At 54.1% G+C, this 27,945-nt stretch overlaps 3 protein-coding genes across 26 annotated transcripts in view; 2 read left to right on the top strand and 1 right to left on the bottom strand.

Moving 5' to 3' along the window:
- Positions 1 to 5,840, top strand: part of Lsp1 (lymphocyte specific protein 1) — a 31,989-nt gene extending 26,149 nt beyond the window's left edge. For 7 of the 8 annotated variants that reach the window (XM_013150899.3, XM_013150900.2, XM_013150903.3 and 4 more), the window contains 4 exons: positions 628 to 762; positions 1,067 to 1,144; positions 1,278 to 1,380; positions 5,382 to 5,840. In XM_013150899.3, the coding sequence (XP_013006353.1) occupies positions 628 to 762; positions 1,067 to 1,144; positions 1,278 to 1,367 (303 nt within the window). In that variant the 3' untranslated portion in view covers positions 1,368 to 1,380; positions 5,382 to 5,840. The remainder of the gene's footprint in view (positions 1 to 627; positions 763 to 1,066; positions 1,145 to 1,277; positions 1,381 to 5,381) is intronic. The other variant, XM_013150897.3, reaches the window with a different exon arrangement.
- Prr33 (proline rich 33) lies at positions 1,829 to 10,119 on the bottom strand. 6 transcript variants are annotated; one of them, XM_013150891.3, is made up of 5 exons: positions 10,006 to 10,088; positions 9,490 to 9,569; positions 8,214 to 8,293; positions 7,144 to 7,242; positions 1,829 to 4,264 (listed from the first exon to the last, which is right to left on the bottom strand). In XM_013150891.3, the coding sequence occupies exons 4-5, from the start codon at positions 7,186 to 7,188 to the stop codon at positions 2,858 to 2,860; spliced, it is 1,452 nt and encodes a 483-aa protein (XP_013006345.1). In that variant the 5' UTR covers positions 7,189 to 7,242; positions 8,214 to 8,293; positions 9,490 to 9,569; positions 10,006 to 10,088; the 3' UTR covers positions 1,829 to 2,857. The 6 variants fall into 6 exon arrangements, with proteins under 6 accessions (XP_013006345.1, XP_013006347.1, XP_013006349.1 ...); XM_013150893.2 differs by lacking the exon at positions 9,490 to 9,569 and having other exon boundaries at positions 10,006 to 10,119; XM_013150895.2 differs by lacking the exon at positions 7,144 to 7,242 and having other exon boundaries at positions 10,006 to 10,087.
- Positions 10,120 to 10,156: 37 nt separating this feature from the next.
- On the top strand, positions 10,157 to 27,019 carry Tnnt3 (troponin T3, fast skeletal type). 12 transcript variants are annotated; one of them, XM_013150904.2, is made up of 17 exons: positions 10,157 to 10,272; positions 13,004 to 13,038; positions 13,190 to 13,203; positions 13,672 to 13,689; positions 15,159 to 15,176; positions 15,374 to 15,388; positions 16,357 to 16,383; positions 16,600 to 16,614; positions 19,306 to 19,324; positions 21,821 to 21,866; positions 22,532 to 22,648; positions 22,721 to 22,798; positions 23,071 to 23,184; positions 23,283 to 23,392; positions 23,516 to 23,606; positions 24,665 to 24,705; positions 26,739 to 27,019. In XM_013150904.2, exons 2-17 carry the CDS (start codon positions 13,022 to 13,024, stop codon positions 26,791 to 26,793), a joined length of 795 nt encoding a protein of 264 aa, XP_013006358.1. In that variant the 5' UTR covers positions 10,157 to 10,272; positions 13,004 to 13,021; the 3' UTR covers positions 26,794 to 27,019. The 12 variants fall into 12 exon arrangements, with proteins under 12 accessions (XP_013006358.1, XP_003468390.2, XP_013006360.1 ...); XM_003468342.3 differs by lacking the exon at positions 24,665 to 24,705 and adding an exon at positions 25,351 to 25,391 and having other exon boundaries at positions 10,158 to 10,272; XM_013150906.2 differs by lacking the exons at positions 13,672 to 13,689; positions 24,665 to 24,705 and adding an exon at positions 25,351 to 25,391 and having other exon boundaries at positions 10,158 to 10,272.
- Positions 27,020 to 27,945: the final 926 nt, after the last annotated feature.

The following is a 27,945-nucleotide window of genomic DNA, read 5'->3' as shown; positions in this document are numbered from 1 at the left end:
CACTGTCATCTTGTCAGCGTCTGTCCATTCAAGTAATGTCGCTCTTCCCAATATCCTTCCTTCTTCTAAGTCAGACCTCTCCATTCACCCAGCTCTCCTCTACCCATTCAGTGGTTCTCCATACAACCAATGTTCCTCCATCAACCTCCCCATTCCTCTATCCTAAAAACACTCCTCTATTCAACCAACCCATTTAACCCATGTCCCTAAACCCACCAAACTCCAGTCAGTGCCCTCCATCTGGTCTCCATTCCCCCAGACCTATGCCAGGAGTAGCATGTGGTCAGGCTGCCATTCCTTCCCAAGAAGTCCCAGAGCACATGGAGGGAACAGAGGGGAGCATTGAACTTTCCTTGGGCAGCTTCTGGGCTAGCCTGACCTTGGAGACACAGAATTTTGGGCCCACATGTCTTGTGTGCCATTATGTCCTTCATGCTTTCAAAATAAGGGTACATTTCATAAGTACATGGAATGAAAGAAAACACATTTTTTCCAGAGTACCTGGCTCTAGCCTGCATTGGGAAAACCCTCTGGGGGAAATAAAGATAAGAGGCGCCCCAGGACCCTCTGATATGCTTAATGGAGACAGTTGAGTAATGCTACCCTGGGGCTCTCTCTCTTCTGCAGTCTGCTGGCCGAACCCCCAAGCTATCCCGCCAGCCTTCCATAGAACTGCCCAGTATGGCTGTGGCTGATACCAAGAGTCGATGGGAGACTGGTGAGGTGCAGAGTCAGTCTGCTACCAGGACTCCCTCCTGCAAGGTAGGGTCCTTCCTTAGGCAGGGTTGGGTTGGGTACTTAAAGCCTGGGAGGTTCCCTTGAGAAAGCAAGTAGTAGATCAGAGCCCTAAGATATGTGAAGGAGCCACTCTGAGGGGTCTGGGTGAAGCCCATGTTGAGTAGTGATAGTACATTGTACCTTCTGTCCCTTCCTGCCTCTGCCCTCGGGGTCTCACTTCCAGAGGGAAGAGGGGTAGGTCTCTCTAGCCCTGTGGCCAGGGAAGGCCAGGCAGAAAAGAAGGATCCAGGGGTCCCAGTCCCATAACAGCTCTCTCTTATGACCCCAGGATATTGTTGCTGGAGACCTGAGCAAGAAGAGCCTCTGGGAGAAGAAAGGAGATTCTAAGACATCCTCGACAGTCAAGGTGGGTCTTGGTGTCATCGGTACAGGCTGAAGGTGGCAAAGAGGGGACCCTTTCATCTGAGAGGGCTTCCCAGATGTAACAGCCTCTCCTTTTCAAGGGTCTCTCTTTGACTTTTGTTCTCCTTCCCCAATAGAGCACCCCATCTGGGAAGAGATACAAGTTTGTGGCCACTGGCCATGGGAAGTACGAGAAGGTGCTTTTGGATGAGGGTTCGGCGCCTTAGGCCACACATTTTGGTAAGTCCAGGGCAGTGACTGGAGCATAGAACATTGTACGTGAAATGTGTCATTCTGCTACAATCTGGAAATAATGGCAGAGTGGACAAGATCTGCTTGTCCACCACTCTGGGCCCTGAGGCCTGAAGTCCTAGCCTCAGAAGTGGTTACATACCAGAACCATGCTGGTCTTACAAACTCTAGACAAACTCATTCCTTATCTCGACCAAAATTCTGTGTCTCCAAGGTCAGGCTAGCCCAGAAGCTGCCCAAGGGAAGTTCAATGCTCCCCTCTGTTCCCTCCATGTGCTCTGGGACTTCTTGGGAAGGAATGGCAGCCTGACCACAGGGAGGAAGTAAACAGGACAGAGGCCCCAGGTGCAGGGCTCCACATGTGTTGGTACACTCCTGTAAAGAGGCCATTGAAAGGTTTGCTGCCCCAACCTTGGTAAAGAGAGGGAGCTAGCACTTGCATGGTTAGAAAAGTGTTTATTGGTCACCCAGGTCCCAGGCTCGACTCACAAAGCCCATTGCAGCTGGTGGCACAACCAGCCCACTCCCATTGCCTTCTTCCCCTGCCAAGTCCTGCGTGGTAGCTGTGGCTGGAGGTCTCTCCTGGCCACCTCTGAGTCCCTCTCTTCTTGGCTGGAAGCCCATCAAAGTTGCTTTTTGCAGCTTGAGATCCCTCTAGTGCCCCTGCAAAGGCCCCAGCTTTCCTTCTACACATTTTGACCAGGTTGATGTCTCAGCCCTGACACTGAGAATGCCTTTCTCACTCTGCCACCAAAGCCCAATGTGACTAGCAGGGTGTCCCTGGCCCCTCTCCAATCAACAAGCCCCTAAGAAACTTCCAGCCCAAATAGGGAAGCAGAAGGGTGCAGTGAACAGGACCATGACCAGGCCTCCTCCACTGTCCAGTCAGCTTCCTTCCCACCTTTGAGCAGCCCTCATCTACGCCCGCTTGCATCATGGCATGGGGTCTGTCTGATAGGGTCTGGCTCCTGTAGTCCCTCGAGTCTTTCACGAGCACCCAAATGCCAACCAGCTATTGGTGCTGGTGACAGTTCTGACATCAACAGAAGGAAATATGTCCCCCAGACTTTGGCAATTGGGGAGCGTGCTGCCAGGTCTGCCTGGCAGTCAGTGAATCTAACTTCCCCCCTCATCACACACTTGTGTATTTTCCCTCTCACCAAAAGTCTCACCCCTCCAGCTCCCACATTATCTTGATCAGACTCATTCCCTGACACCAGTGAGACCTGGCCTCCCTTCCTCATTCTCCCTGCTTTCTCCACCTTTCTAGCTTATCCTTCCTGACCTGTCGTCTTCCATCAGTCTCTTCTGGGCACCAGGATGCACCTTTTCTAGGCTGTCCCCATACTTCTCCCCGACCTGCCTCCCCCCACCCCATACCCTACTGTGTGCTTCCTCCTGCAATGGCTGTAGCCTCCACACTGGGGCTCAGCCATCTTCTGTCCACCCTGTGGTCTTGGACACTTCACCACAGCTTCCAGCCAGTTGCTGTCCGATTGAAGTTCTTGGGCTGGGGGCTTAGTGCTACAAGGGGTTGGACAGTGGGAGGGGCCCGCGCAACCTCCTGCAGCTTTCGGGCATTGAAGCGGGGCCGGTATAAGAAGGGTAGGCGGGTGAGGCCAGCCAGGGATTGCTCGCCCGCTGTGGGCCCTGTTGAGTGGTTGCGAGACTTGGCCACTGACATGCGGTACAACACAGCATCCCACATTCTGGAGGCCCGGGAGGCAGGGGGCCGGGAGCTAGTTGCAGTGGGTGCCCCCAGCTGAGCAGGCTCCAGGCTGGTCTCTTGCCCTGGGAACTGGGGTTCCTCTGCCTCTTCCATTAGCTGCTTTTTGAGGCGTGTCCAGCCACTGAGCCGGGGCTTGGGTGCAACTTTAGGGGCAGGGCTTGGGTGGGGCCCTGATGCTAGGGACAATGGGACCCGCACAACTTCTGGTGCAGGGCTGGTTATAGGCAACTGCCCCAAGTGCCCAGCCTCAGGTGCTGCAGGGGCCAGGCTGTATGGTGAGGGTCCAGGTGAGCGGTAGGTGGGGGCAATGGGCACCACCACCCTGGTCCCAGTCTCTCTGGACACAGAGGCCTGGAAGCTGGATGGTGGCCTCACTATAGAGGGCTCCTCAGACTTAGGACTCACAGCCTGGGCCCCAGTAGGCAATGGGCGGATGTGGGCTACTGGGATCAGAGGCTGGGTACTGGGTGGACCTGGGGCTGGTTCTCCACTCTGGATGCTGGGTCCCCCATTCAGGGCTGTCCTTGGTGACTCAGGAGTTCCTGCACTCGGGGATGGTGCCAGCTGGATGTGCACTTGAGCGACATGGGTAGCCCCCATCGTGGGGGCCAAGACAGAGGCAAAGCCACTGGTGGGCCGGATGGGCTCTGGAGCTGGGGTTTCAAGACTTGAAGGAGCCTGGAAGTGTGCAGCCAGAGCCTGGCGCTGAGCGAGGCTGAAGGAGAATGTGGATCTCTGCAGGGGCGAGGCCACATGGTGGATGACTGGGGTGTGTGGGGAGCGGGGCAGGGGCACCACAGTGTGTGGGGCCTCAGCAGAATGTGGGGCTACAGCAGGACGTGGGGCCTCAGCAGAACGTGGGGCATCAGCAGGATGTGGGGCATCAGCAGGACGTGGAGCCGTGGTCTCCAGGTCATGGCTGGCTTCGCTCACAGGGGACAGGGAGGCACGGAAGGCTCCAGGTAGGGCAGGGGCAGCCCCTGCCATCTTCTTCCGAGCCGCCTTCCTCAGAAGCTTCTGCAGACGCAGGTTGTCTTTCCCTGGTTTAGGCAGCAGGGGTGGAGGGGGGCCAAAGGTCCCCTGGGGGCTCCGGCCACCAGCCCCCAAAGGCACTGAGGCAGTGGAGATGAGCATCACTGCACCCTGGAGGGGGAGGGACACAGTCAGGCCAGCCCTCCTGGTGATGGGGACTATTGTCTCCCATTCTCTACGAGGCCGGAGGTATGACATTTGCACTACCAGAAGCCCTCTGCCTGACACTCAGGATCTACCAGTGTTTTCTAAGCATAACTGGTTGTGGGCAGGGCCCCCATATCCTGGTTTGGAAGTGAGCCCCAAGAGCTACAGCCTCTTGGCAGATGATAAAAGCTGGAACCTGCCTCTGTCCACGATTCCCTGCACAATGCCAATCTCTCATGCACATAAGCTCAGCCAGTCATAGTGCTATGCAGGATAGGGGGCGGGGGACCCACAAGCAAACTCCAAGTGGGAGGCTTGAGCCTGGCCGGTTACTGACTCTGGCCAAGGGCAGGAAGAGCAGGCCACCCGCAAACACGTGAGGGGCGCCATGCTGTCGCCAGCCCAACCACAAGTGCGTCGGTCTGCTGCAAGCCAGTGGTAAGGAGCGGCAGCCAAATGGCTTGGGATAGCTGAGGCTGCATCAGCAGAGGTAGATTGGCCGGAAGGTGGGAGCGATTTTTGCTGAGCTACACTAAATAGGATATTCCTGCAGACCTCCTGCCCAGGGTGGTCCTGGCCAAGCCACCCGCCTTGGTTTCTGGGCGCCACGTGTTTGCAAGGACGTTGACAAATGGCATCTGGGACGAGCCAGAGGGAGTCTGGTTTGGGAAGGAGGGAGGCCTTGGGCTGCTGCCTGAGGGGCTGGCTCTAACGTGGCGTGAGCTATCTGCCTAGGAGGGCCCAGAAGGGGTCTGTTTCTTCACTCTCAGCTGCTGGCCGTAGAACTGCAGAACTGAGGGAGCCCCACACTCTGAGGGGCTGCCAGGGTGGGTGGATAGCACTCCCTCTACTTTGAGATGGTCCAGGGCAGGGCCCACATTTGAGCACCAGAGTTTACCCCACGGGGAGCTGGTTTCCCAGGTGGAGGCTGAGACAGGGCACTTTTGGTTGTAGAAATAGGGTGTGCTCAGGGCCAGCAGTGTGGAGGGAGCAGAGAACTGAGTCCTTCAGGAGATACAGCTATAGCTCCCCCTCAGACTCCAGGCTAATGTTCCTCATGCCCCATTCCTGTATTTGACAGGTACAGGCTAGCAGTATCCTCTACTCTTCCAGGGGAGACTCCAGCCAGATGCCACTGTGGCCTCCAGCCTTGGCTAAGAAATTGCTTCTGATCACCAGCATGGCCTGCTCCTCCCCACTCCACCCCCACCGCTGCCCCAATACTCCTGCTACCTCCACCACCTCCTTTTGTTCCTGGACCCTCCAGCCTCTAGGCTTTCCTACTCTGATACCCCAGCTCTGTCCCTCAACTGGGGAAGGAAAAGAACTCCTGACCTTGGCTAAAGAGGCTGCTTCTTAGAGCAATCAAAAGCCCCTATGGAAGGCCAGAGACTGAGGCCCAGTCTGTTCAGAGGGCTAATTACCACACCAGACCTAAGGGACGCCTAAGGCCATGCTGTATGCTCAGGATTCTTAATCTTTCTTGCTCCCTGCTTACAAGACCTCACCCCATTTTGTGCAATAAAATGTCTCAAGAGTCCCTCGTGTGCTGGCCTCCTTTGCTTTCCAACTGGGGAGGGATGAGGGAGTGTGACTGGCCAGGACAAAAAAGCCACATCAGTGGGACAACCTATGCACTGTATAGTGCTTGCTGTCCCAAATTCAGGGCCTGTCCCATGTCCTTCAGAAGCATTAGATTGTAGGATTTGAGATGTGAGATATAAATTGGGGTATTCACATTAGTTGAGACCCCTGCATTCCTCTTCCAGGATATCTGTAACTTCCTGGCCCAATATAAATCTCACAACACTAGAACCACTGGACTTGTGTGTGCCCTGTCTGTGCATTCACTGAGGGGAAGAGCTACCACAGGGCTGTCCCCACGATCTCCCAGTTCTGTGTCTCACAGTTAGGGAAGGAAGAATAATTCTGGTGTTGGCTAAAGGAACCATTTCCTAGCCAAGAGCCCCTTGGGAAGGAAAGACTGAAGCTCAACCTGTGCAGAGAACTGGTCACCCCATCAGCCCTGAAGGACACCTGATTTCAAGTTGGATAGAGGTCTGAATGAATGAGTAGATGAATGGATGGATGGATGAATGGAGGTGAAGAATAGACAGATGAACAGATGGATAGGTGAGTGGTTGGGTGGTGAGATAGATTTACTAATGGGTAGATATAGATTAATTGGTGGAGGGACAGATAAATGTATGGACAAGTGGATGAATAATGGGTGAATGATGAGGAATGGGTAGGTAGACAAATGGATAGATGAATGGATTGATGGATGGATAAATGGACTGATGGATATATGGATGTATGGATGAGTAGATGGATTCGTGAATGAATGAACAGGTGATGGATGAACAGGAATGGATGGATGGATAGATGTGTGAACAGACAGACAGACATATGAATGGATAACTGGAAAATGACTAGATAGATGATGGAAGAAGGCAGGAGGAATAGAAGTAAGGAAGGAAAGTCATGAGTATAAGAACCCAGGCTTAAGAATGAGTGAAGGGAAGAGTAGACAAAAGTAAAATAGGAGATAGGGTAGGAACCCTCCCCCCCAGCACTCCTTCCTCTCTCTGGGACCACCCTTGGGCCTGACACAAAGTCTGCTGCCCTCAGTGTCTTGGGCATCCCTCAAACACTGATGGCTTAAGATTGACCCTGCCATTCACTTGGGCATTCAGAGTCTCCGCTTTCTGAAGCCTTTAGTTAAACTTCACTTGCCTCATGAAAATGGACAGCTCAACAAGGCAAAAGCTCAACAGAACACATCTGCTAAGGCAAGCAGAATGGCATGCCACCCCCACCATCCCTTCTGTCCACAATCCTACCACTGAGAAACTATCAAGGCCTATCCTCTGCCAAGGCAAGGGCATTCCCAGGTGACAGATGTTCCTTTCCTTTCATGCTCAGTCTGGAGGTGTGGGTGACTAAGGAAAGCAAGAGAAAGCCCCCTTTTAGTCAACAGTGGGCAGTAAGCTGCACACCAATACATGATCAGATTGGACGGCACTAAGAATCAGGGGCTGGGTCTCCACAGGCTCAATCTTAGGGATGAGGATCCAAGGTCTGTTGCCTTGGCCGTGGCTTAACCCATACCTTGCTTGGATTGCAGGTGCAGAGTTCTCCCCAGTGTTGAGTCACATCACACCCACACTTGGTTGCTGCCCCAAACCAAGAAGGTAGCTTGCCACTGTCAAAGTCAAGCAGCTCAAAGCAGTCCCCATACAGAAGGCATCTGGCCAGGGATTCCAGAGCACTGCCCCTCCCTCAGCCTGCCTGCCTAACGGATCCCTGACGGCCCATTGCTCCTACTCCAGGCACCACTAGAGTTCTGTACACAGCAGACGCCCCTGGTATCTGAAGAGCCAATCAGTGAGTCTGCAAAACCACAGGGTGTGTACAGGCATGGGGGCAGTAGCCACCGTGGTTGGAGTGGCTTAGTCCCAATTGCCATGTCAGCTGCTCCTATCCTTGGCCTGGCAGAACCAGCCTGCAGTAGGTCAGCCCAGGGCACTAGGGAGGGCTCAGGGTTGGTGGGCTCCTCCACTCTCAACCATAGGTACTGGCACCTGGGGCCCAGACTGACCCACAGAGACCACTGGAAATGAGACACTGGGGAAACTGGCTTCCTCTCATGATCTCATCCCTACCTTGGGCTTAGCTCAGTATTCGCCAACTTTGAAGTCCCCATCCCCACCCTGGGACCAGCATTACTAGATCTCCAGTCTCTTTGTGGGTGGAGATTCGTCCCCTACTCAACTGGACTGAGCTGCCTCTTGTCTCTGGCCTCACCAGGGTCTCCAGTCCCTCTGCCCTACTCCCCAGAGGAAGCTTCTGCCAGGTTTCCTCTCCCCTTACACAGTCCCAGCCAGGGCAGGTGGGACCCGGTGTGGATTACCTGTCACAGGACCTCAGCAGCCGGCAGCAGTGTCTACCAGTGTCTTCTCTGCTGTCCTGGTGTACCTCAGGCCTGGCACCCTGAGGAGGAGGTAGCTGTTACCCAAAATAAAACCAGCTTTGTCCCTCTGACCTCATGGGAGAGCACCTGCCACAGACTGACTTGCTAAGTGGGCAGCCACTCTCCCCTGCTGGCCAAGCAGGGCCACTGCAGAGCCCGTGGCATGCCCACCTGCAGGTGTGGTCTCTAAAGGTCCCCCACCCTAGCCAGACAAGGTTAGCAGACAAAGGTGTCCCAGGCCAAGCTCCAGCAAGGCCGGCAGGTGGAACCAAGTTCTCCTTACATTCTACTTACATTCTACATGGGCATCTGCAATGGGAAAGGGGTGGAATATATTCAGGCCTCTATTAGCAGACACTAGAGAACCAGACTCGGGGGTGAGGTGGAGATCAGACTCACCATGGGAGAGGATAGGGTCTTTTGAAACTAGCTCAGGACTTCTTCAGAATTCCAGAGCAGACACAGCCAGAGAGCTGGTCAATGGTGGCTAAGGGTCAAGGCTGTGTCTGAGGACATGGACAGGTGGAGAGGGAGGTATAGGTTCTGGGCAGGAGGACAGGGATGACTGCAGCAGCTGGATGCTTGGAGGAGAGGTAGGCAACTGAAGGTGCCCATCTTTCGAGCCAGCAGCCTGGAGCACTCTCTCTCTTTGCCTTGTGCCCAGACACATCACTACCTGTCTCTAGCCTTCAAGGCCTCATCTCAGCATGGAAGGACTGGATGAAATGTTAATCCCAGAAGGTCTGAGACCCAGCTCTAGAGCACAGAGCCAGGTAGAGCTGGAGCTGGTGCATTGTTGGCCTTGAACCAGGTCATCTTGATGCCCCAACCCTAGGACTCAGGAGGACATGATTATTTGTAGCTCCTTGTCTGGGTTGTCTGCATCTCCTGGCACCTCCTCACCCTCCTTGTCCTGGGGACTGGTCAGCTCTGGATTAGGCAGCTTTATGGACCCCACAAGCCTTGCCCAGCCCATGAGATCTACAAGGAGTGTACAACGAGATCAAAGTACTAAAGCTGCTCTCTACCCAATCCCTGCCTCAGTTTCCCTAATCCAGAGGCAGGGTCATCCTGATACATATCTCTCTGGCAAGCATGGGGCCATCAGAGGCCCATGAGAGACATCTGTTGGTTGGATGGTGCCCCCTGGAGTCCTGAGGGAAGAAAGGCCAGCTCTACAAGCACACAACCGGCCACTCAGAGCCCAAACACTGACCTGAGACTTCAAACTTCTGCATCCTCGAACAGGAGCTGAGGGCAGAGACGTGGCCCCTGGCCTTGGGAGGCCACCAACCACTGGGGGAGATGCCAAAAGCAAGAGCCACTGGATTTATGTTCTATTTCTGCAACCTTTTCATCTATGTAGCCCCATGGTCTCACATGGAAAAGCAGGCCCGGTCTCTAATGTCCTCAGAGTGATGGGGCTAGGGACCCAGTACCCTATACTCCTTTGGGGTCTTGGGCTACACCTTTAATGGAGGGGTATGGGGTGGGGCTGGGAAAGGTTCTACATGGAGATCCTTGCCCTGGATGAGGTTTTCACTTCCATAGCATACCTTGGGTAGAGTTGGGGGCTGGGGAACCTATGACTCCAGCCCTGGGGATCCCCACACCAGCCTGGCTTAAGGGCAGTCCTCTTCCCCATCTCAAGGCCATCTACCACCTTTCTTCTCCCCTCTTGAGCCCTTCAAGAACAGGCCTGGCACTGAGTAGTAAAAATAGCAGCTGACACCTTCCTGGGGCAGGCAGGGACCTTGACTCTTCTAGGCACGTCTCCTCCATCCTCGCCTCCTTCAGCCTCCTCCTCTGACCATTCCTATACTTGGTCAGGGGCCTAACTGGGCACACCCTGTCCCCCCACCCCAGCTACCCAGCCACTGGCCAATGGGCTGCTGGGAAAGATCAAATGTCGGTATAACATGAGGGGCTGAGGCCGACCAGGCAGTACGTGCAACTGGTCCTGTCCACAGTGAGCTCCAACCCTTCTCAGACTCAGCAGGTGCGTATGGGGATGAGCCACCCCCAAGGCCTCCTACATCTGAGCTGGGTACTAGGCACCCAAAGGGCACTGTTGGGCTTGGGGGCCAAGTTCCATGGTTGACTGGTTGCCTGACACTTGGATGGGAAGCATGACAATTGGAGAAGCCAGGTGGCCCTGGGACTGGTGAGGGGTTCTGACATCATGTTTTCATGGTCCCCTAGCCTCAGCATAGTGCAGAAGACCTGGTCTAAGCTAGAACACAAGAGTGTGGAGTGGGGAAGGTAGCGGTGTGGGGAGGTCTGGGGTAAGAGTGTGAAACTAGACCACACAACAGGGACTCTGACCAGAGCTTCAAGGGCTACCCAGGGACTGCCTGCTGCAACACAGCTGTTTTGGGCTCATCTGGAACTTGCTTTGCCTCTGACATTGCCCTTTTGTAGGAATGATATTAAGGGGTAGAAAGGATTCCAGAGGGAAAAACATCTAGACCCCAAGCAGGCCTTGGGTAGCTCCTGGGAGAGTAGACAGGGGCTGGGCTGGGGCAGGACAGGGATGAGGGAGTTGTTCCTGCCCAGAAAGGACATGTCCCACCTTGCTTGTGGTTGGAAGGAGCAGGTAGCCTTGAGAGGCCCCTTTAAGTCCCTCATCCACCAGGTCCTGAGTACTGTCTAGAGGTCCTTGGACATCCTGGGAAGAGACAGGGTCATGCAAGAGTAGCCAGAGGGGAATGAGCTGAGGCAAGGCATGGTCAGAGTTCCCCCCAGCAGGAGAGTGGCAGGGCCTCCTGTTCCCTTTGAAGGAGGGAAGGATGGCACATGTCCCCAAGGAACCCAGCCTTGTGGGCTATTTACATGTATTGCCTCTGATGGCATGGCATTAAGAGGACAACTGTTTTCCTTTTCAGCTGTCGAAATGCCATCCTCTGCCCCAGTACCCCCCCAAAGAGATGATAACAGGGACCACACAGAAAGGGAGGGGTGCAAGCCCTGCAGGGACCTCCAAGCACTCTTCAGAAGAGTAGGAGCCTCAGTTTCCCCACCTGGGAAGGAGTCCTTGTTGCCTCACCTTGAAAGGGTGCCTCACCTTGAAAGGGAGGAAGGGCTGGACTGTTCTCCCCCACCCCCATACATCGTCTTGGGTTTCTGGACAGAGGCGTCTTGCTGATTTGGGTGCCTATTTCTGGATATCTCAGCTGCCACAGGATCCTTATAAATAGCCCCTCCCTGGGCATGGGCCACCCTTCCCCCTTGGTGACTGACAGGTGTTGGCCCTACTGGGGTTGGAGTGGCGGCAGGGAGCAGGGTCCTCTGGCCTCACAGCCCTCACTGACTTTCTGGACCTATAGAGTAGTCTGGGAGTGGACATAGGGGTTGGGTTCTGGACCCAGTGAGAGGGCAGATCTCAAGGAACAAGGGTAGCTAGGAGCTGGTATGGACCAGAAGGGCCAGAGGAACCAGATGAGTAGGCAACCTTGGCTGCTGGGCTGGAGTAAGGAGCCACTGCCCAGCTGCAGATATGCTAGAGGCCGTCCACTGATGGACAATGGTGTCCTGGGCAAGGGTGCTGGGGTGAAGCGGGACTCGCCTTGTGCCTGGACACAGGCTTCACAGACATCTAATGGTTAATTTTGCATGGAAAGTAACTTGCTCTTAAAAAAAAAAAAAAAAGGAACATTATGGACAGAGAACTTGGAAATGGCTCCCACCTAAACCCTGAGCAGCAAATGGATTTTTAGCTGATGAATGGGTGTTTTCTTCTATAAGTTCCCTTGGGGGGCCATAACCATTGTCTTCAAGTATGTAATATGTTGCCATGAACTTTGTTTTTTAAACCCGAAGCCAACATTCTGATACAGCTGCTCAGAGAGCTCCCAGGCCCCCACTGCTCTGGGTGTGTATGAGCCAACTCACGGACCACAGTCCCAAACTCCCAGCCCTGAAACTGGCCACACCTGCATAGGTGCGGCCAGTCTCAGGCCTGGTACTTTCCCACAGATGCTGACAAGATCAAGATGGGCCTAGGAAAGCGGTGTCATGTGGCACAAGAGTGCCAGGTTGGAGCACTTGCCAAGGAGCACCTCTGACCATAGTTCTGCTGGGCTCAGAGGCTCAACCTCCATGTCTGGTGGGGAAGAGGGAGTCAGGTAGACGGACCACTCACATGCTCTGTGGTTTGGAGGAGGCATCCTCAGAGGGTTGTAAGGAACACAAAAGAGGCTCTCGGGTATCCTCGGGGAGCCTGGCTGTGGAAGCCATGGGGCATTGAAGGGCGCTTTGGGTTCACACCAAGAAAGTAGTTAGTGGCAGGTAGACCTGAAAAGGTCTGTTCCGCCCATTTTAAGGAGCTGGCTTCGGTCATCCTGGCCCCCTAAGAAGCCCATGCAACCTAATCAGAGGCTACCAAGAGACAGGCTGTATCTCAGACTCGCCAGTCTTCCTAGCATGCAGAAGGGTCTGCAGAGTCCTCTCTGCCGGGGACAACACCGCACAAGAGCCCTCCTTGCGAATGCTATAGGGAGAGTGTCTACCTAGCAGGGATTCTGACCTTCAGCCTGAAGCCCTGGAGGAAAGGAGAAGGATCAGAGTTTTGGGGAAGAAGGCTGGATTAGAGCTGATGAGGGGCCCTGTGGGCAGGATGCCAAGAACTGAGGGTTGAGCAAGTCCTGTCTGTGATGTCCCCTCTCGGCCCCAGCTCTGAGCCATCTTTCCTTTCCAAACACCGAGTCACCGCTCCTCCTTTTTCTCCCCAGAAATAATCTACCCTCACCATGTCTGACGAGGAAGTGTGAGTATCACTGCCTGGGAGCTGCCCCGGACCCTGTCCTGTGTGCAGAGTCAGGGCTGCTGGGGCTGCTGGGAGCTGTGCAGCCCAGCAGGCAGAAGCCACCTCACTCCTCTCTCTCTTTCTCTCTCTCCCCCTCCACATGCCCCTGCAGTGAACAGGTTGAGGGTGAGTGTCACAGCTATTTTCTTTCTCTCTACTTCTACCTCTAGTCAGAAAAATTACCCTGGGGGGAGGGGGAGTTGAAGGGAGAGTGTGTATCTGTTTAGAGCCCCTGGTCTGCACATTCCAAGTTGGCCACCTCTGAGGGTGGGTGTTGGGACAACCCCTTTGGAAATGGTCCGACCTCTCCTCTGAGAAGTGATTACATCTCAACCCACTCAGCCTGCAGACCTGCTGGAGCCAGCTGACCCTTAGGGCCTTGGGGTCTGTTGGTCATGGTAGGGTGCAGACACGGTCCTCATGGCCTCTTCCTTCAGCACAGCCCTCTTTGGGCCCAAGGAGTCCCAGGCCCCATCCCTGGCCAGCAGAAAAGGCTGGACTGTCCAGGGGTGGAATGGGCTGGCCCTCCCACTTTCACCTTCTCCAACAACCCCTGCTAACATGGCCCCTCTCTTTTGTTCTATTCCAATGCAGAGGAGTACGAGGAGGAAGGTAACTGTGGTGGCCCTGGAGGCCCCTCAGCCCCCAGATCCTTTCTTTATGGAGCTCCTTCCTGCTTGGTGAAGGCCCTGCCCATCCAACCCTCCCTATCCTCTTATAGCTCATCAATTAACTGTCCATCTTCTTCATCATTAATTCAATATTAACTATCATCATTAATCATTTCTTAGTGATTAAGGATGCAATCATTTAATTAATGGTCAATAACTTGATCAATAATTAAATCATCATTAGCCTTCAATGATGATCGATCTCTTCAGTTGTTAATGGATACTTATTAATCATTCATGAATGCCTTGTGTGGTGGTCACATCCCCAGTGTGTAGAGTGGGTTGGGATCTGGTCATTAAAATGCATTCATTAACCTCCAGGGCCTCAACATACACTGCTGCTGCTCTTTGTCTCACCGTTCGTCTCTCTTGGTGTCACTCTGCATGTCTCTGTGTCTCTCTAAGCATCTCATCAGTATCTCTGTATCACTCAGCACCTCGTTCCTCTGGCTTTGGCTATTTCTCAGTATCCCTCCCTCAGTATCCCTCAGTATCCTCCGACCCTGTCTCTGTATTTCTGTCTCTGTCTCTCCCAGTGTCTCCCCACACCCCCCACCACCACTACCCTCAGGCACATGGCAGGACCCTCCCTGGCTGTCGTGCCTGGGCAGGTGTGGCGGCAGAGTGCTGGAAGGGGGCACACCTGGGAGCAGTGGGCGTGGCAGTTCCCAGACCCAAAGGGTGCCGCTCAAGCCCCTGGCAGCCACTCAGCCTCCACAGGCTGGTTGTCCTTGCAAGGGCTGCTGGGTGCTGTGTTTTGAAAATATTTTGCAAACACTTGCTACCTTAACGACGTGAGCAGAACACTTCTTTTTTTCTGCAGAAAGGTAGAAAGGTTTCTTTTTGAGCAAGAAATGTGACCCTGGGAGCCACCTTTTCCCTGGGGATGGTTATGGGAGAGTCTCCTGAGAATGTTTCCTGCAAGACCCACGTACTGGCCCACTTTGCTCCCAGGGACTTTCCTGGGATCAGAAATGAGTGAAGCACAGAGGGTCTTCTCATTACACGTGGTTTTTGTTCCTGAGCCTCATTCCCATGCCCCGCAGAGCAAGATGTAGCTTGACTTCTTATTCACAAGCATTAACCATACAAGATCAGGCCCAAGACAGCTGAGGCCCAGGCCCAAGGCAGAGGAGCCAGAGGAGGCAGAAGAGGCAGAGGAGGCCCAGGCAGCTGTGGGGCCTCAGGATAGTGAACACTCAGGGAATCCTGCTCACCATGACCAACTGCTAAGGCCAGAAATGTAGGACTGCGCACTCTTACCCTGATCTATCAGGAGACCCTTCTACCCTCTTCTCCTGTGGGCCAGACACTTAACCTCAATCCCAGCATGCCCCTCTAATGACTGTCTTATTTCTTCTCTCTCTCTCCTCCGATCCTCCTCTTGCTTCTGGCTTCCCCCATCCTCAGAAGAGGCCCAGGAGGAAGGTAAGTAGGGTGCAGGACCCCAAGCCCACACCCACCTCTGTGTTTTCCTGACCCTACCCAGCCCTCACCTCACAGCCACCCTGGCGCGTCCGGGTTGTGACCCTGGCTCCCGCCTCTAAGGATGTGTGTCTGCCTCCATCTAATCCTGTCCTCTCTCCTCCCTGGCACTCTGTACTCCCTGGCACGCCTCACCGCAGAAGTCCATGAGGAAGGTATGAAGACCCAGGACTTCTGGTCCTCATGTGGAGCCCGGGGCCTGGCTGGAGCCCTCATGGGCTGGGGAGAGGGTTGGGAGGCAGTGAGGCACCAGCCAGCCAAGGGGCCCCACATGTGGCCAAACATAACCCACTAACCATGTCCTGTGCTTGAAGGTGTGGGACCCTGAGAGACACAACAGGCAGCACCACTGGGGTCCCCAGTCCTTGTTGTTTGGGGCCATATGCTCTCCCAGATGGAGGGAGTTAGCCTGGGATGGGGAGGGCAGCCTGGCTCAGAGCCATGGGAAAGACTAGGCCTGTAACTGCCAGACCTTCCTTCCTGGGGAGTAACTAAGAACTCCTGGCAATGATGGGGTGGCATGAGACTTCCAGACCTGGCTAGATCCCAGCACAAACTCAGGACACTGGGGACAGAGGCAGGTGAAAACAGAGGCCTAGTAGCTCAGTTTGTGTAAAAAGAGGCCTTTGTGCCTAGCTATTGGAGTGATGAGAAACAGGGTCCTGGCAGGCTTCTCACACCCCTTCTGGCCCCAATTCTGGGCTCTGAGCCTGTCCTGCAGCACTAGAGGGGCTTCTCTGGCCCACATAGGAAGTGGGTGAGAAGCAAAGGAAGGACAGCCCATCCTGGGACCTGCACAGCCAAGAAGTGGCCAGGACAAAGCAAGAGCCAGCACCACAATCTGCCCCCTGCCTTAGTTTCTCTATTTGTGAGGATGGGTACTGGGGTGGGCTCAGGCCTCCTCAGGGCTTGTTGTACCCAGATTTTGAGAATGGGTTACACGAGATGTGGGAATGGGGGCTGGGGTTCAGCGCCAGGCTAACTCTGACGGTATCTTGCTCGCTTCCCGCATGTGCCCACCCCCTCGGCCTGAGTGGCGACGGGCTGTTTCCGTTTAACCTTGGATCCCTCTCCTTTGACCTCTGACCCGCGGTTATGCCTCTTGTTCCGTGGCCCTCCTTAGCTCCTGAAGCTCATGAGCCCCCCCCAGGTATGTGACATGACTTCCGCGCCATGTGGCACATGTGGTCGTGTGCGGGTGCGTGGAGGAGCCACGTGGAGAAGGAACAAGAGGGGCCGTGTAACCTGCTCGCCTCTGGCCTGCTCTTCCTGCCTCCTCTCCCCCCTCCCCCACCCCTTTATTCCCTGCCCTCACTCATGGGTCCTTCTCTCTCCCTCCCTCCCTCCCCCACGGTGCTGCTTACAGAGGAAGTCCAGGAAGGTAAGCTATGGAGCTGCCCCCTCCCTCCCTGTGTCCTCTTTTCCTCTTGCCACCCCTCCAGACATTCCCCACCATAGACAAGACCCATCTGACCTCTGGACTGGGGATAGAGTTGAGTGAGATCAGCATGGGGGACTGGCTCAGGTGAACCTCATTGACCCTGGTGGCCCTGGTGGAGGGGTCAGGGATGTCGCAGCCCTTCCTGGCCACCAATATGAAGGTGGAAAGTGTGAGGTGGCAGACTCGAGGCTAAGGGAAGAGCAGGCTTTCAGGGGATGTGTCTGGGCTGGGGATATATCTCAGTGACACAGTACCTGCCTGGGAGTACAAGGTCCTGAGTTCGATTACTGGTACCAAAAAAAAAAAGTATGGTTCTGGGGTCCACTGGGGTCCTCTAGATCTATCAGATTAGGTGAAGAAGAGTAGAGGAGTGGCAGGGTGAGTAGCCTCAGAGGAGGGGGAAGTAAGAAGTGAGGCTGAGGGAGGGTAGAGGGACAAGTCGGGTGAAGCAGAAAGTCGGCTGAGGCTCAAGATAGGGATGTCAGGGACCCAGAACACCCGGGAGCCATGCGTGCAAATGAGCAATCAGTCAGGTCTCAGCATCCCACCCATTGCCTGGGCCCGAGCCAGACACACCCCACACCAGCACAGGCTGGCCGCACCAGGTGGAGGGAGGGAGTTACAGATCTGAGCCAGCCCCCCACCCCCATTCATATGCTGCCTCCATGGAGCTGAACTATCACACCAGCTGGGCCTGAGCCTTCATAAAACTCTTCCTTGGCCTCAGAAAGGCCAGGGGGACAAGGATACCCCAGAAAAGGGATGGTGGTAGTGGTGTCTCCAGCCACACAGGATGATGGTGCCCAGCCTGTATGTGCTACAAGGTTATCAGGTCACCCTGAGACCTGCACTGAGGCTGAAGGATGGATGGACAGATGGATACACGAGTAGGATGGAATGCGGGAGGAGTAGGGGAAGCTTTGCTGCTTGGGCTTCAGCTGTGGCCTTGTTTCCTGCAGTTCCCGGCTCCCTCAGACCCCCAGCCCCAGGATCCCAGGGCTGCAGCCCAGCCTCACTAGGAGAGATGTGGGATCCTGTGGCCTCACCCATGCAGCCACCTCTGCATTTCATGCTCCACTCTGCCTTGAAGCTCCCCTTGTGTCCCCCAAGCCCCATTCTCCCAGGTGCTAGGAGAGGGAAGAATCGGCCTCACATGCAGAATTGCACGACTGTTCTGCTGTGTGCCAGGTTCCTAAGCAACCATATGAGATAGGACCTGGGGAGCATGTGCCCCTGGCAGACCCCCACCCTGACTCTGACCCTTGGCAGGGCCTGCTGACTGTTCACCGTGTGTGGAGGAAAGAGCTGGTGTCAAAGGCCCAACAGAGGCAAGGCCAAGGACATGGCATGCAAATGGCCTTGTCATCACCACCCAAAGCTCAGAGCAGGACCAGAGGACAGTGTAGCTCACAGTCACAGGCCATCTGGAGACACTAGTTTCAGCCAGGCCCAGCCAGAATGTCTCCACCCTGAGCTTGGTGGGCATCCTCAAGAAAGCAGCCTCCAGGAGAAGGTGGCTGGAGGCTCTGGCCTGAAACCCGGTCCACTTGCCCAAGTCTGGCCTCAGAGATGGCTGAGGAAGAGGTAGCAGGAACTGTCCCAAAAAGGCCCATCATAGGCTCAAGAGGAGATGACTCTTAGGGTCAAAGGGAAGCCTTCTGTCCTCAAGGTGAGCAAACCAGAGCCCATGGCCACTGACAGGGCTCTTTGCACTGAAACTAGTTGAGACCTGCACAGAAGCATGGTGCCAGGGGACTAGGACATAGCATCTTGTGACCCAGTAAGGCTGATCGTGCAGATAGAAGTGAGTAGGGCCACAGCAAATGTCCTGGACAAAGGCCACATCCAGGCCAACTCCAAGTAGTCCCATGTCAGGGGTTCCACTCATGGTCCAGACCTTCCCAGCTCCTTCCACCTTGTACTCAGACAGTAATCCTGTGGGGGGGCATGGGTGCTGCCCCAGGCCTGTGCCTGCTGCTACTATTAGCATGGCCACTATGCACGCGGCTTTTCTCTTGCATGTGTGCTTTGTGCCCGTGGCACGAAGACACCGCTGATGAGGAGCGGGAGGAGGATGAGGAAGGTAAGGGCTGCCTGCTTTGTCCACACAGGACCCCGGTTCTGAGCAGTGTCTGTTACAGCTCTCCATTCCCCTCTCTCCGTCTGTCCATCTGTCCCTATGTCCTCCTCTTCCTGGCTCAGAGCCTCCATGCAGGACTTGTTGCTTCACATGGCAGCTGCTATAGGGTTGGATGCCACAATGGGCAGCCAGCAGGGACAAGCCAGCAGACCAGCAGTCCCAGAAGGCCCTAGACTCCTTCCTCCAGTCCTCCTCCATTCCAGACCTCTGAAGACCTGTGCTTGCTGCCATTTCTTCCTTCTTCTCCTCACCCCACACTCTGAGCCCTTCTTAGAGCTCCTGAAGGCTTTCACAGCCTGGAATGGAGACAAAACCTTCTGCTTCTAATGGGGTGGGTGGGCTGCAGGATCAGGGCTCACCTGGAAAGGTAGGCAGCCCTAGAGGCCAGAGCCCATCAAGCTCCTAGCTCAGTGGTCCCCATCAGCAGGTCGAAGGTGCCTGTCTCACCAGGTCTTTCTCCCTTCTCTCCATGCTGATGTTGCGGTGACCAGAAGAGAAGCCAAGACCCAAGTGAGTGTGGGATCTGGGAAAGGCTGGGGTGGACATGCCACGAGATGGCAGGTGTAGGAAGCTGGGGCCCATGCTTAGGGTAAAAGTCTAATGTGAAGGGAAGATGAGGCCCAAGATCACCTAGGAAACAGAAGGAGAACTGTAGGGTATGACTCTGTCCTGTTCATCTAAGGCAGGCAAGGAGGTCTGCGTGGAGGAGGTGTCCACACTGAGGAAAGAAAGGCACTGGGAGAGTTGGAGAAGAGGAGTGAGGCTCGAGGCTCAGGGCAATGGCGTCTCAAGTGCCTTTTCAGGCCTCTCTGTGCCTGACAGTTTGGGGGTAGAGGTGAGAGGAGAGAGGTGGGTCTTGTCCAGAATCCCACTTCAGATGGGCTATGTCCAAATCAGCTCTCTGCAGGGGCCACTGAACCCTCTGGAGAATGGTTCTTTTGGGGGAGGGTCTTGGCCTCATTTCACTGCTTGTGAGTGTTTCAGAGATGTCTTAAACTCCAATTTTTCTGACTTTCCTGGCTGTGGTTGTGCTCATAAGCCCACAGCCCTCTCTGTGACTCCCTACTCCTGAGCCTTTTGGGTACGGGTTTTGCTGTTTTGTGTTCTACATGAGGTGAGATTTCAGGGCACATTAGCATGAGCTCCATGTCTGCTCCCACTTCAGGAGAGACAGTGGAGTCTCTGAAGCAGGGGAAGATAGGCATAGCCAGCAGATTCTCATGCCTCACACTTTATTTTTCAGCAAGTTAAAATAAAGTAATGCTGGATCACGAGACATTTTCCTATTTCAGAAAAATTGTTTGTGTTTTCACTATGAAAATAAAACACCTCATTAAAGAAAATTCGGAAAATACGTAAAAGTCAAACGCAGAAAAAAATCATCTATAATTCTCCCACCTACCCATCCACCCACCAGCAGTCCAGCCAGCCAGACTATGGAAACGAGCAGAAAGAAATAAAAATCCTTATTTCTTCCTACTCTTTTTCCATGCGAAGGGCTTGGAAAAAAAGATCTCAACTCTGCTGTTTTTCAAACATCGGTCTGTCTATACAGCCTTGAATTCTGCTTTTTTAAAATTTAGCACTATTCATAAGTATTTTTCCATGTTTTTACATAGTCTTCTCAAATATTTTGAATGGCCACATAATATTCCATCAATTGGACAAACCATAATTTTGCTAACCATTCCTCTATTGCAGGCTTCCCCCAATATTTTACTATCATAAATAACACCGAGTGGAAAGCATTTTCCATCTTCAGGGCTATTTCCCTAGGCCACATTCCCAGAACTGGAATTACTGGGTCAAAGAGTATGAACGTTCTTAAGACTTTGACATTCTTTGCCAAATTGCTTTCCACAAGAGCCTGGCCAAGGCAGCCTCCGACGTGTGCTGTGAGCAGTCTGTGTCCCACGCCCGCCTCACCCAAAGTCAGAAACGTGCCTCTGCACCTCAGCCATTGACAGATGGCAAACAGCATCTCACGGCTGTTTTCCTTTACATTCCTCTGATCGTACGTGGGCCAACTGTTCCCTGAACGTTTGTTAACTGGTTGTCTTTCTTTCTTGAGAATTGGTACCTTATGTCCTTCGCCCATTTATCTCACAGTGGACGTGTCTTGATGTTTTCTTAATGATTAGTTTGCATAAGGATATAAGTCTTCTGTGTATTTGCTGAAAATATTTTTTTTGGGGTCTGGATTTTTTCCCTCAGCCTTGCAATTTTTTCCTCGTTTCACATACATAAGTTTTTCATTTGCACGGAGTCATCAGCACATCTTTTCCTTGGAGGGAACTTCTGGTGTTTCTGAGCCTAAAGAATCTTTCCCGCTCTGGTTTTTGATCGATACTCGGCTCCACTTTCTGCTGTGGCTTGTTTTAAAAAGCCCTTGTTGTCTTAACCCTCTGCTCCATCTGGAACACGTTGGTAGGAGAAGGGGGGTGCTGGGCCAGAGGACTGGGGGCTCCTTTTCTCTTCAAAGTGCCTCTTTCTCCTTTCGTTGGGCCCCCTGGAAAGATTATAGAGTATCCAGAGAAAAAAGGTCACAACGGCCAGTCCTGAGCACATAGACCGTTGTCCATTGGCTGTCCCCAAGGGCATGTGGCAATTATCTGACATTTGGTGGGGCCTGGCTACATGTTTTCTCCCTTGAGCAAGAAACTAGGCACCTCTCCTAAAAAGATAGAGTGAAAAATAATTTAGTACCAAGGTTAGGTAGGATCACCAACTTGCTGGTGAAAGATCCAGCAAAACAAAGGGGACAGGAAGAGGTTGGAAATAGCTCTGAAGGGTGAGCTCACTCTTAGGATATAGATAATGAACTTAATAAGAATAAAATTCAGGCAAAAGTGGCATTAGACAAGGTACCCTCAGCCAGGTGTAAGGGTTTGAAGGTGTTAGGGACAGACTGGGGCCAGGTCACCCCAGTGCAACTCAACCCCCGAGGTAGGGTCTTGATTGTCTGTGTGCTCATGAACCAGTCTCTCTCTCTCTCTCTCTTTTCAGACTCACTGCTCCTAAGATCCCAGAAGGGGAGAAAGTAGATTTTGATGTAAGTTTATGGGAATCAGATCAACATCCCTCAACCCCCACCTCCTACTTCAAGCCTCATATCAGACCTCCAGGTATAATCTTTCTAGCACCAGGAGAGAAACTATTCCTCTCTAACTCATTTCTGGGTCAGAGAAAATTCCTCCAATAAACATCTTCCCCTTTCCTCTGTCCATCCTTCCATCCATCAATCATCCATATACCCAACCTTCCATCTATCCGCCTCCCATTAATCTCCACAACTCATTCATCTGCTCATCCTACCTTCCATGTAGTTATTCACCCACCGATCCCCCATTCATCATCCATCCACTCAATCTGTCTCTTTATCTATCCATGATTCATCTACCCATTTATTAGTTATGCAACAAATGTATTTCACTCACCAGTCTCCTCTCAGTCAAGCCCATGTAAAGCATCTCTGAGGAAGAGCCAGTCCATCCCAGGGCAGCTGCTAGCCTCACAACTTGGTAGGGCCTGGACCAGGAGAAGGGCACCATCCCTGCTCTGGGGTTTGGGGATTAGGCTGCCTGGGACCCTAGGAGGGCAACAGCTCAGGGACAGTAGCTGTCCTGGTGGCCAAGGAGGTGAGGCTTCTTTAGGGGGTATCAAGCAAGACCCAGGCTAGAGAGGATGGGTATAGACAAATGGCCTCTCCTACCCCAGGACATCCAGAAGAAGCGCCAGAACAAGGACCTCATGGAGCTGCAGGCTCTCATTGATAGCCACTTTGAAGCCCGCAAGAAGGAGGAGGAAGAGCTGGTAGCACTCAAGGAGAGAATTGTGAGTGTGGCCACCTGGGTGGAGGCCACTGGGCATGCTAGAGGGCTGGGCTGACCTGCTTCTTGGCCACAGGAAAAGCGCCGTGCTGAGAGGGCTGAGCAGCAGAGGATCCGCGCTGAAAAGGAGCGTGAGCGCCAGAACAGACTGGCGGTAAGGACAATGCTAGTCCAGCCACCTTGCCCATGAACCCAAAGGAATTTAAGCGGCTTGGGCTTCACTCTCCCAGGGCTCCCACTGCATGGATTCAGGATCAGAGCTACTGGTTGAAGTCCCTTGCTCTGCAGAAATGCTACAAGAGGGTAGATCCTGACCACTGGAGCTTCCTTCCAGAAGGTTCTTGGCCTGGGCATGTCTTTGAAGTATGTTGAGAGAAAGCATCCCTGGCTCTGGCCCTGAGAATCTTGGGAATGGGATCTCCACAGGAGGAAAAGGCTCGGAGAGAGGAGGAGGATGCCAAGAGGAGAGCCGAGGATGACCTGAAGAAGAAGAAGGCCCTGTCCTCCATGGGAGCCAACTACAGCAGCTATCTGGCCAAGGTGAGGCTGGTGCCTAGAGCCCAGGGAGTGGCCGTTGGTCTGTGTTAGTATATGCCACTTCTGAAAACAGGCCCCTCCCTTTTGTCTGTCCCCTTCAGGCTGATCAGAAGAGAGGCAAGAAGCAGACAGCCCGGGAGATGAAGAAGAAGATCCTTGCAGAGAGACGCAAGCCACTTAACATTGACCACCTCAGTGACGACAAGCTGAGGTGAGGGGCTGGTGCTGGGGGTTAGGCCACTGAAGCCAAAGTGTCTCTCTGTGGTAGCTAAAGAAGTGCAGGGTTTGGGATGCCTTTTGGGTTTAGCCTTCCCAGCCTCACTCTGCCCTCCAGGGATAAGGCCAAGGAGCTCTGGGACACCCTCTATCAACTCGAGACTGACAAGTTCGAATTTGGGGAGAAGCTGAAACGGCAGAAATATGACGTGAGTCCAGTCATCCAGCCCATGGGTGGGCCCCCCCCATCCCAGGTCTCATCTGCCAGCGTGAGCAGCCACTTTGTCACCCCCCTCCCTCATTATCCTCTATGCCTGCTCCCTGTCCCAAGGCCTGAGTCAAAGGAACCCAGGCAAGTTGTCGCCATGGAGCTTGACAAGGGACCACTCCTCAAGGCTGTCTTCTGAGACAGCTCTCAGTCCCCACCCTATACCCTTGGCCATCAACACGAGCCCTGTGGTTGTCACCATGGTCAACCCTGTGGTTAGGGCCTTCACAAACTGTGGCCACCACAGCAGCCCCCAGGATGTCTGTTTCCTCACAGCAGCTAGATGAAGAGATGACACACATCTCCCCTTGCAGCTGGGAAAGGAGGCTGGGGCTGGCAGCTGGAGGTGCTGAGGGAGCTCACACATGGGCAATCGTCCAGTGTAGATGCCAGCACTGAGCACCAAGCTGGAGGTCAGAGGGATCCTGTCCGTGGTATGCTATAGAATCAGGCGAGGGGCACCAGAGGCTAGGATTCAGGCCTAACGCTTTCCCATCTATGGAAGCTTGAAGATGTAGGGAGAGATGCCAGGCCTGGGAGAATGAAGGTGCTCAATGCAAATGCATGACCCTGAGCTTCGCCATCAGGGCTGGGCTGCCCTCCCCTTACCCTAAAGTATCCTGGGGAGGGCAGGTTTTGCCCACAGGACATGGGTAGGGGCACTTCCCAAGGCCACCAAGACACAATTGCAAGTTCTGGCATCTTCTTGGAGCCCTGAGTAGGCTGTCAACCTATCACTCAGTGACCTCCCCTCGAACAGAGCAAGACAGTGTGCCCCTTCCAGAGCAATCCCCATGAGGAGACAGATATCCTTCCCTTGAGGCTACCCTGGTGCTGGCCCAAGATCCTCTGGCATCTGTAGCTGAGTCAGGAACTCTGAAATATTGGGTCCCCAGAGGCTCAGAGACCCTCAAGGGCCATTTCCAGGCTCACTGACACATGGCAGCCCCTGAAACCTTAGCTTCCCTCCCAGCCCCATAACCATCTCGGTCTTTCTAGATCATGACTGTCCGGGCCAGGGTGGAGATGCTGGCCAAGTTGTGAGTAGCCAGAGTGTACCACGGGCCAGGCTCGTGGGTGTGCAATGCACGGTGTGCCTGTCGCATGGCACAGATCTGGGTCACTTGCAAGGATGCTGGCAGCCAGGATGGGGTTCATATGGTCTTTCCCCTTCTTTGCTGCCCTGGCTCCTCCCTCCTGCAACCCTCAGTGGCTTTGAGGTTGGCCTGCTGCCTTCATTGGCTGGCAGAACAAGGCCTCACCTTCCCAGGAGATTCTCCTGGCACCAGAGCATTTCAGCCACAAGTCAGGAGCAGGAGTGGGGACATGGGAACAGGAGGGTCAGGGGTCAAGGCTTGGAAGAAGGGTTTTCAGGCCTTACCTCCACCCCACTCCACGAGGGTCCCACAGCCTGCTGCAGTGGAAAGGTAAGTGGTCGGTTCCAAAGCTGCTGTGTGTGGTAGCCTAGGCCATGCAGGCCAACAAGAGTAAGTCCAGACATGAACAGGTCAAAGGACCATGTCCACTAAGGAAGCCAGTGGCCCTGATGTTGCTACAGAAAGCTGTGACACCTCGGTGGTGATTCCAGTCTGTCCTGCACTATGGTGAAGACGGGCATTTGCCCACCATGCCTGGCCTGGACCTCCTGGGCCCCTGTCACAGTAAGTTGCCTGTGTTGTTCACAGATCACAACGCTCAGAAGCCGCATCGACCAAGCCCAGAAGCAGTGAGTAGCCTGGCCCACCTCCGTCTGCGCTGGGCACAGGGTCCCATAGGGCTAGCTGCCACATGCCTCTCCCAGGGCCTGGTCATTTTAGCCCTGATAAGGGTCAGTGGCAGCCAGCCCTCAGCAGAGCAGTAACAAGACTAACATGGCCAGACCCCTTGTCCAGCATGTCCAGGCCCTGTGCCTGGGATCTGAGTATCTTCTCTCACCTGCACACAAGAGGGGCCACATGAGGCTCCTCCCATGTCTGAGTAAACCAGCAGGGATGAGGCAGCCAGGAGGCTCCCAGAGTGTAATGACTCTAAGTGGCCTTTGAGTGGCCTGGCATAGCCTGCCTGGACATCCCACAGCGCTTAGCCCTCAGAGGTGAACTTCGATTGTGATAGGGAATTCAGAGGCCAGGCTCTGCCACCATCTCTGTGATCACTGACTCCTCAGGAAGGTGACCTTTCCATCCATGAAATTATGCCCCATTGGGCACAGGGACTCATTACAGAAGCTGTACTCCACCTTCTGGGCCTGTTCTCAGCACACTGATGATGTACTATACTGAGGGCCTTGCCACTGAACCTGGCCAGGCACTGTCACATCCATGCATTATAGTGTCCTAGGAGTATTTGGAGTCCCCATTTCCTGGGCTCCTTTTCTTCCTTCCTTGGCCTCCTTTCTGCTGGCAGAGATGGGCCTGTTTTCCAGGGAAGGGGCTGGTGAAAGAAACTTCGCAGCCTCCTAGTCTGTTGTGCAGGTCAAGGATACGTGCGTGCAAGTGTGTGTGCCTGTGCACGCATGTAAGAGTGTGACGGCATGGCTGTTATACTAGAGGTCCCACTGCAGCAGCTCTTGAGGGTTCAGTACTCTTGTCCTCCCACCTGCCTTGGCCCTCACCTTGTCTCCAGGCCCTATGAGTGTATTGGCATACAGAAGGCCTTAGATAGAACAGCCTGAAGACGGCCACCTTGGCTGTCATCTAGAGGGCACAGACTTTTCAGGGAAAACAGTAGTCATCTGCTAGATAGTCTCCAGGCTGGGGTCTGTCTGCAGCAGCCGCCCCCCACCCCCAGGCAGGGCAAGGACAGAGTGCTGGGCCCTGGCTTGCACACCAACCCTGACCTAACCAAACTAAGTCCCAGGCCTGGCCCGGTCAGGTGCAGGTGAGTCAGTGCTGCTTGAATTGCAGCAAGCTGTGTGTGCTAGGGTCTTGTTCTGACAGCCACCTGTGGAGGCCAGGGCTGAAATTCTGCCTTGGAGTTAGGGACTGGGGAGGGGCTCGCTTTGCAGGGTTTTTCCTCTCTGCAGGGCTTAGCTAGACTCTCTGACCCTGAAGAACAACTTGTTTCCCATTTGCAGCAGCAAGAAGGCTGGCACTCCGGCCAAGGGCAAAGTCGGTGGGCGCTGGAAGTAAAGAAGCCCAGAGGCCCCCTGTGGCAGAGACCCCCTGCCTTGGCTCACTCTTGGCCCTGGGGCTTGTTACTATAAGACGGCGTCTTCTAGTCCTGACACCCATGCTACTTCTGGAGTTCCAGGATGATCCTGGGGGTGGAATGGCCATCTCAAAACACCCCCCATGTCTCTGCCCTCATTGTACTTGCCCCCTGGGGTCTGTGAATAAAGCAACAGGCCTCCCTCCACCAAGTGGACTGTTGTACACAGGGGCTGGGGAGGGTGGAATGTGGACTGACACAAGTTCCAGAAAGCACATTTATTCATGTGGACACCCTGACACACATACCTAGAAGAGGGTGACCCCCACCTTGTGTGAGCCTCCCAGCACACAACATACTAACTCTTATGTATAGGTTATTAAAGAAAAAAATTATTCAGTGACATATGTCAAAGCCCAATAAGGGAGACTTTCTTCAGGACCATACGTCCAGGGATGCCTGCACCAGGGTCTTCCAGTCGGGAAAGAGATTGGGCTCAACTCCAAATACAGTGTGAGCTTCAGAACCCAGGAGCTGTGGGTGGATTCAGAGTTGAGGTGGCAGTAGGCTGCCTGTAGGCCCAAACGTCTGGTGGGTGTTCAAGGACCAGCTCCGGAGAGCACAGGGTGCGTTCTATCCTCTTCCAGTGGCTGTGGTCTGACTGTGCACAGGCCAGGGGCCCAGACACATCTCTAAGATACTGCCAGTGCTCCCTGTCTCAGGGACTCTTCCCCACTAGACCCCCCTGTCCCTTGCCCTAGAGCTTTCCAAGTCAGATGGGGGCTTCATCCACCCTGAGAAGGTTTGTCCTGTGACCCTGCTCTAAAACTCGTTTGGGGCAGGGGAGTTTTTCCTTGGAAAGGTCAGGGAGCGGAGGCCCAGCCTCCTGGGAGACTTTGCAGACTTGGACCTCAGAGGGTGGGGCAGCCTGGAAGCCCACTCACAAGGGCGCACCGGGCTCCTCTCCCTGGCTCAGCACATCAAGGGGCCGGAGGGAAGCAAAAAAGCACGTTTCCAGCAAGAAAGCAAATATGGCAAACACAGAGTGTTTTTCTATATTATAAGGGAACACAGTGCACAACTGTGTAATAAATTTGAAAGTCCTGACCAAATAGAATTATGGAAAATATAAA

Source organism: Cavia porcellus, unplaced genomic scaffold (assembly GCF_034190915.1).
Source record: "Cavia porcellus strain 051 isolate PalLab524CR breed Dunkin Hartley unplaced genomic scaffold, mCavPor4.1 scaffold_17, whole genome shotgun sequence".
Taxonomy (NCBI): Eukaryota; Metazoa; Chordata; class Mammalia; order Rodentia; family Caviidae; genus Cavia; species Cavia porcellus.
The sequence above is the reverse complement of the archived record's forward strand: the minus strand, read 5'-3'. Positions and strand labels throughout refer to the sequence as shown.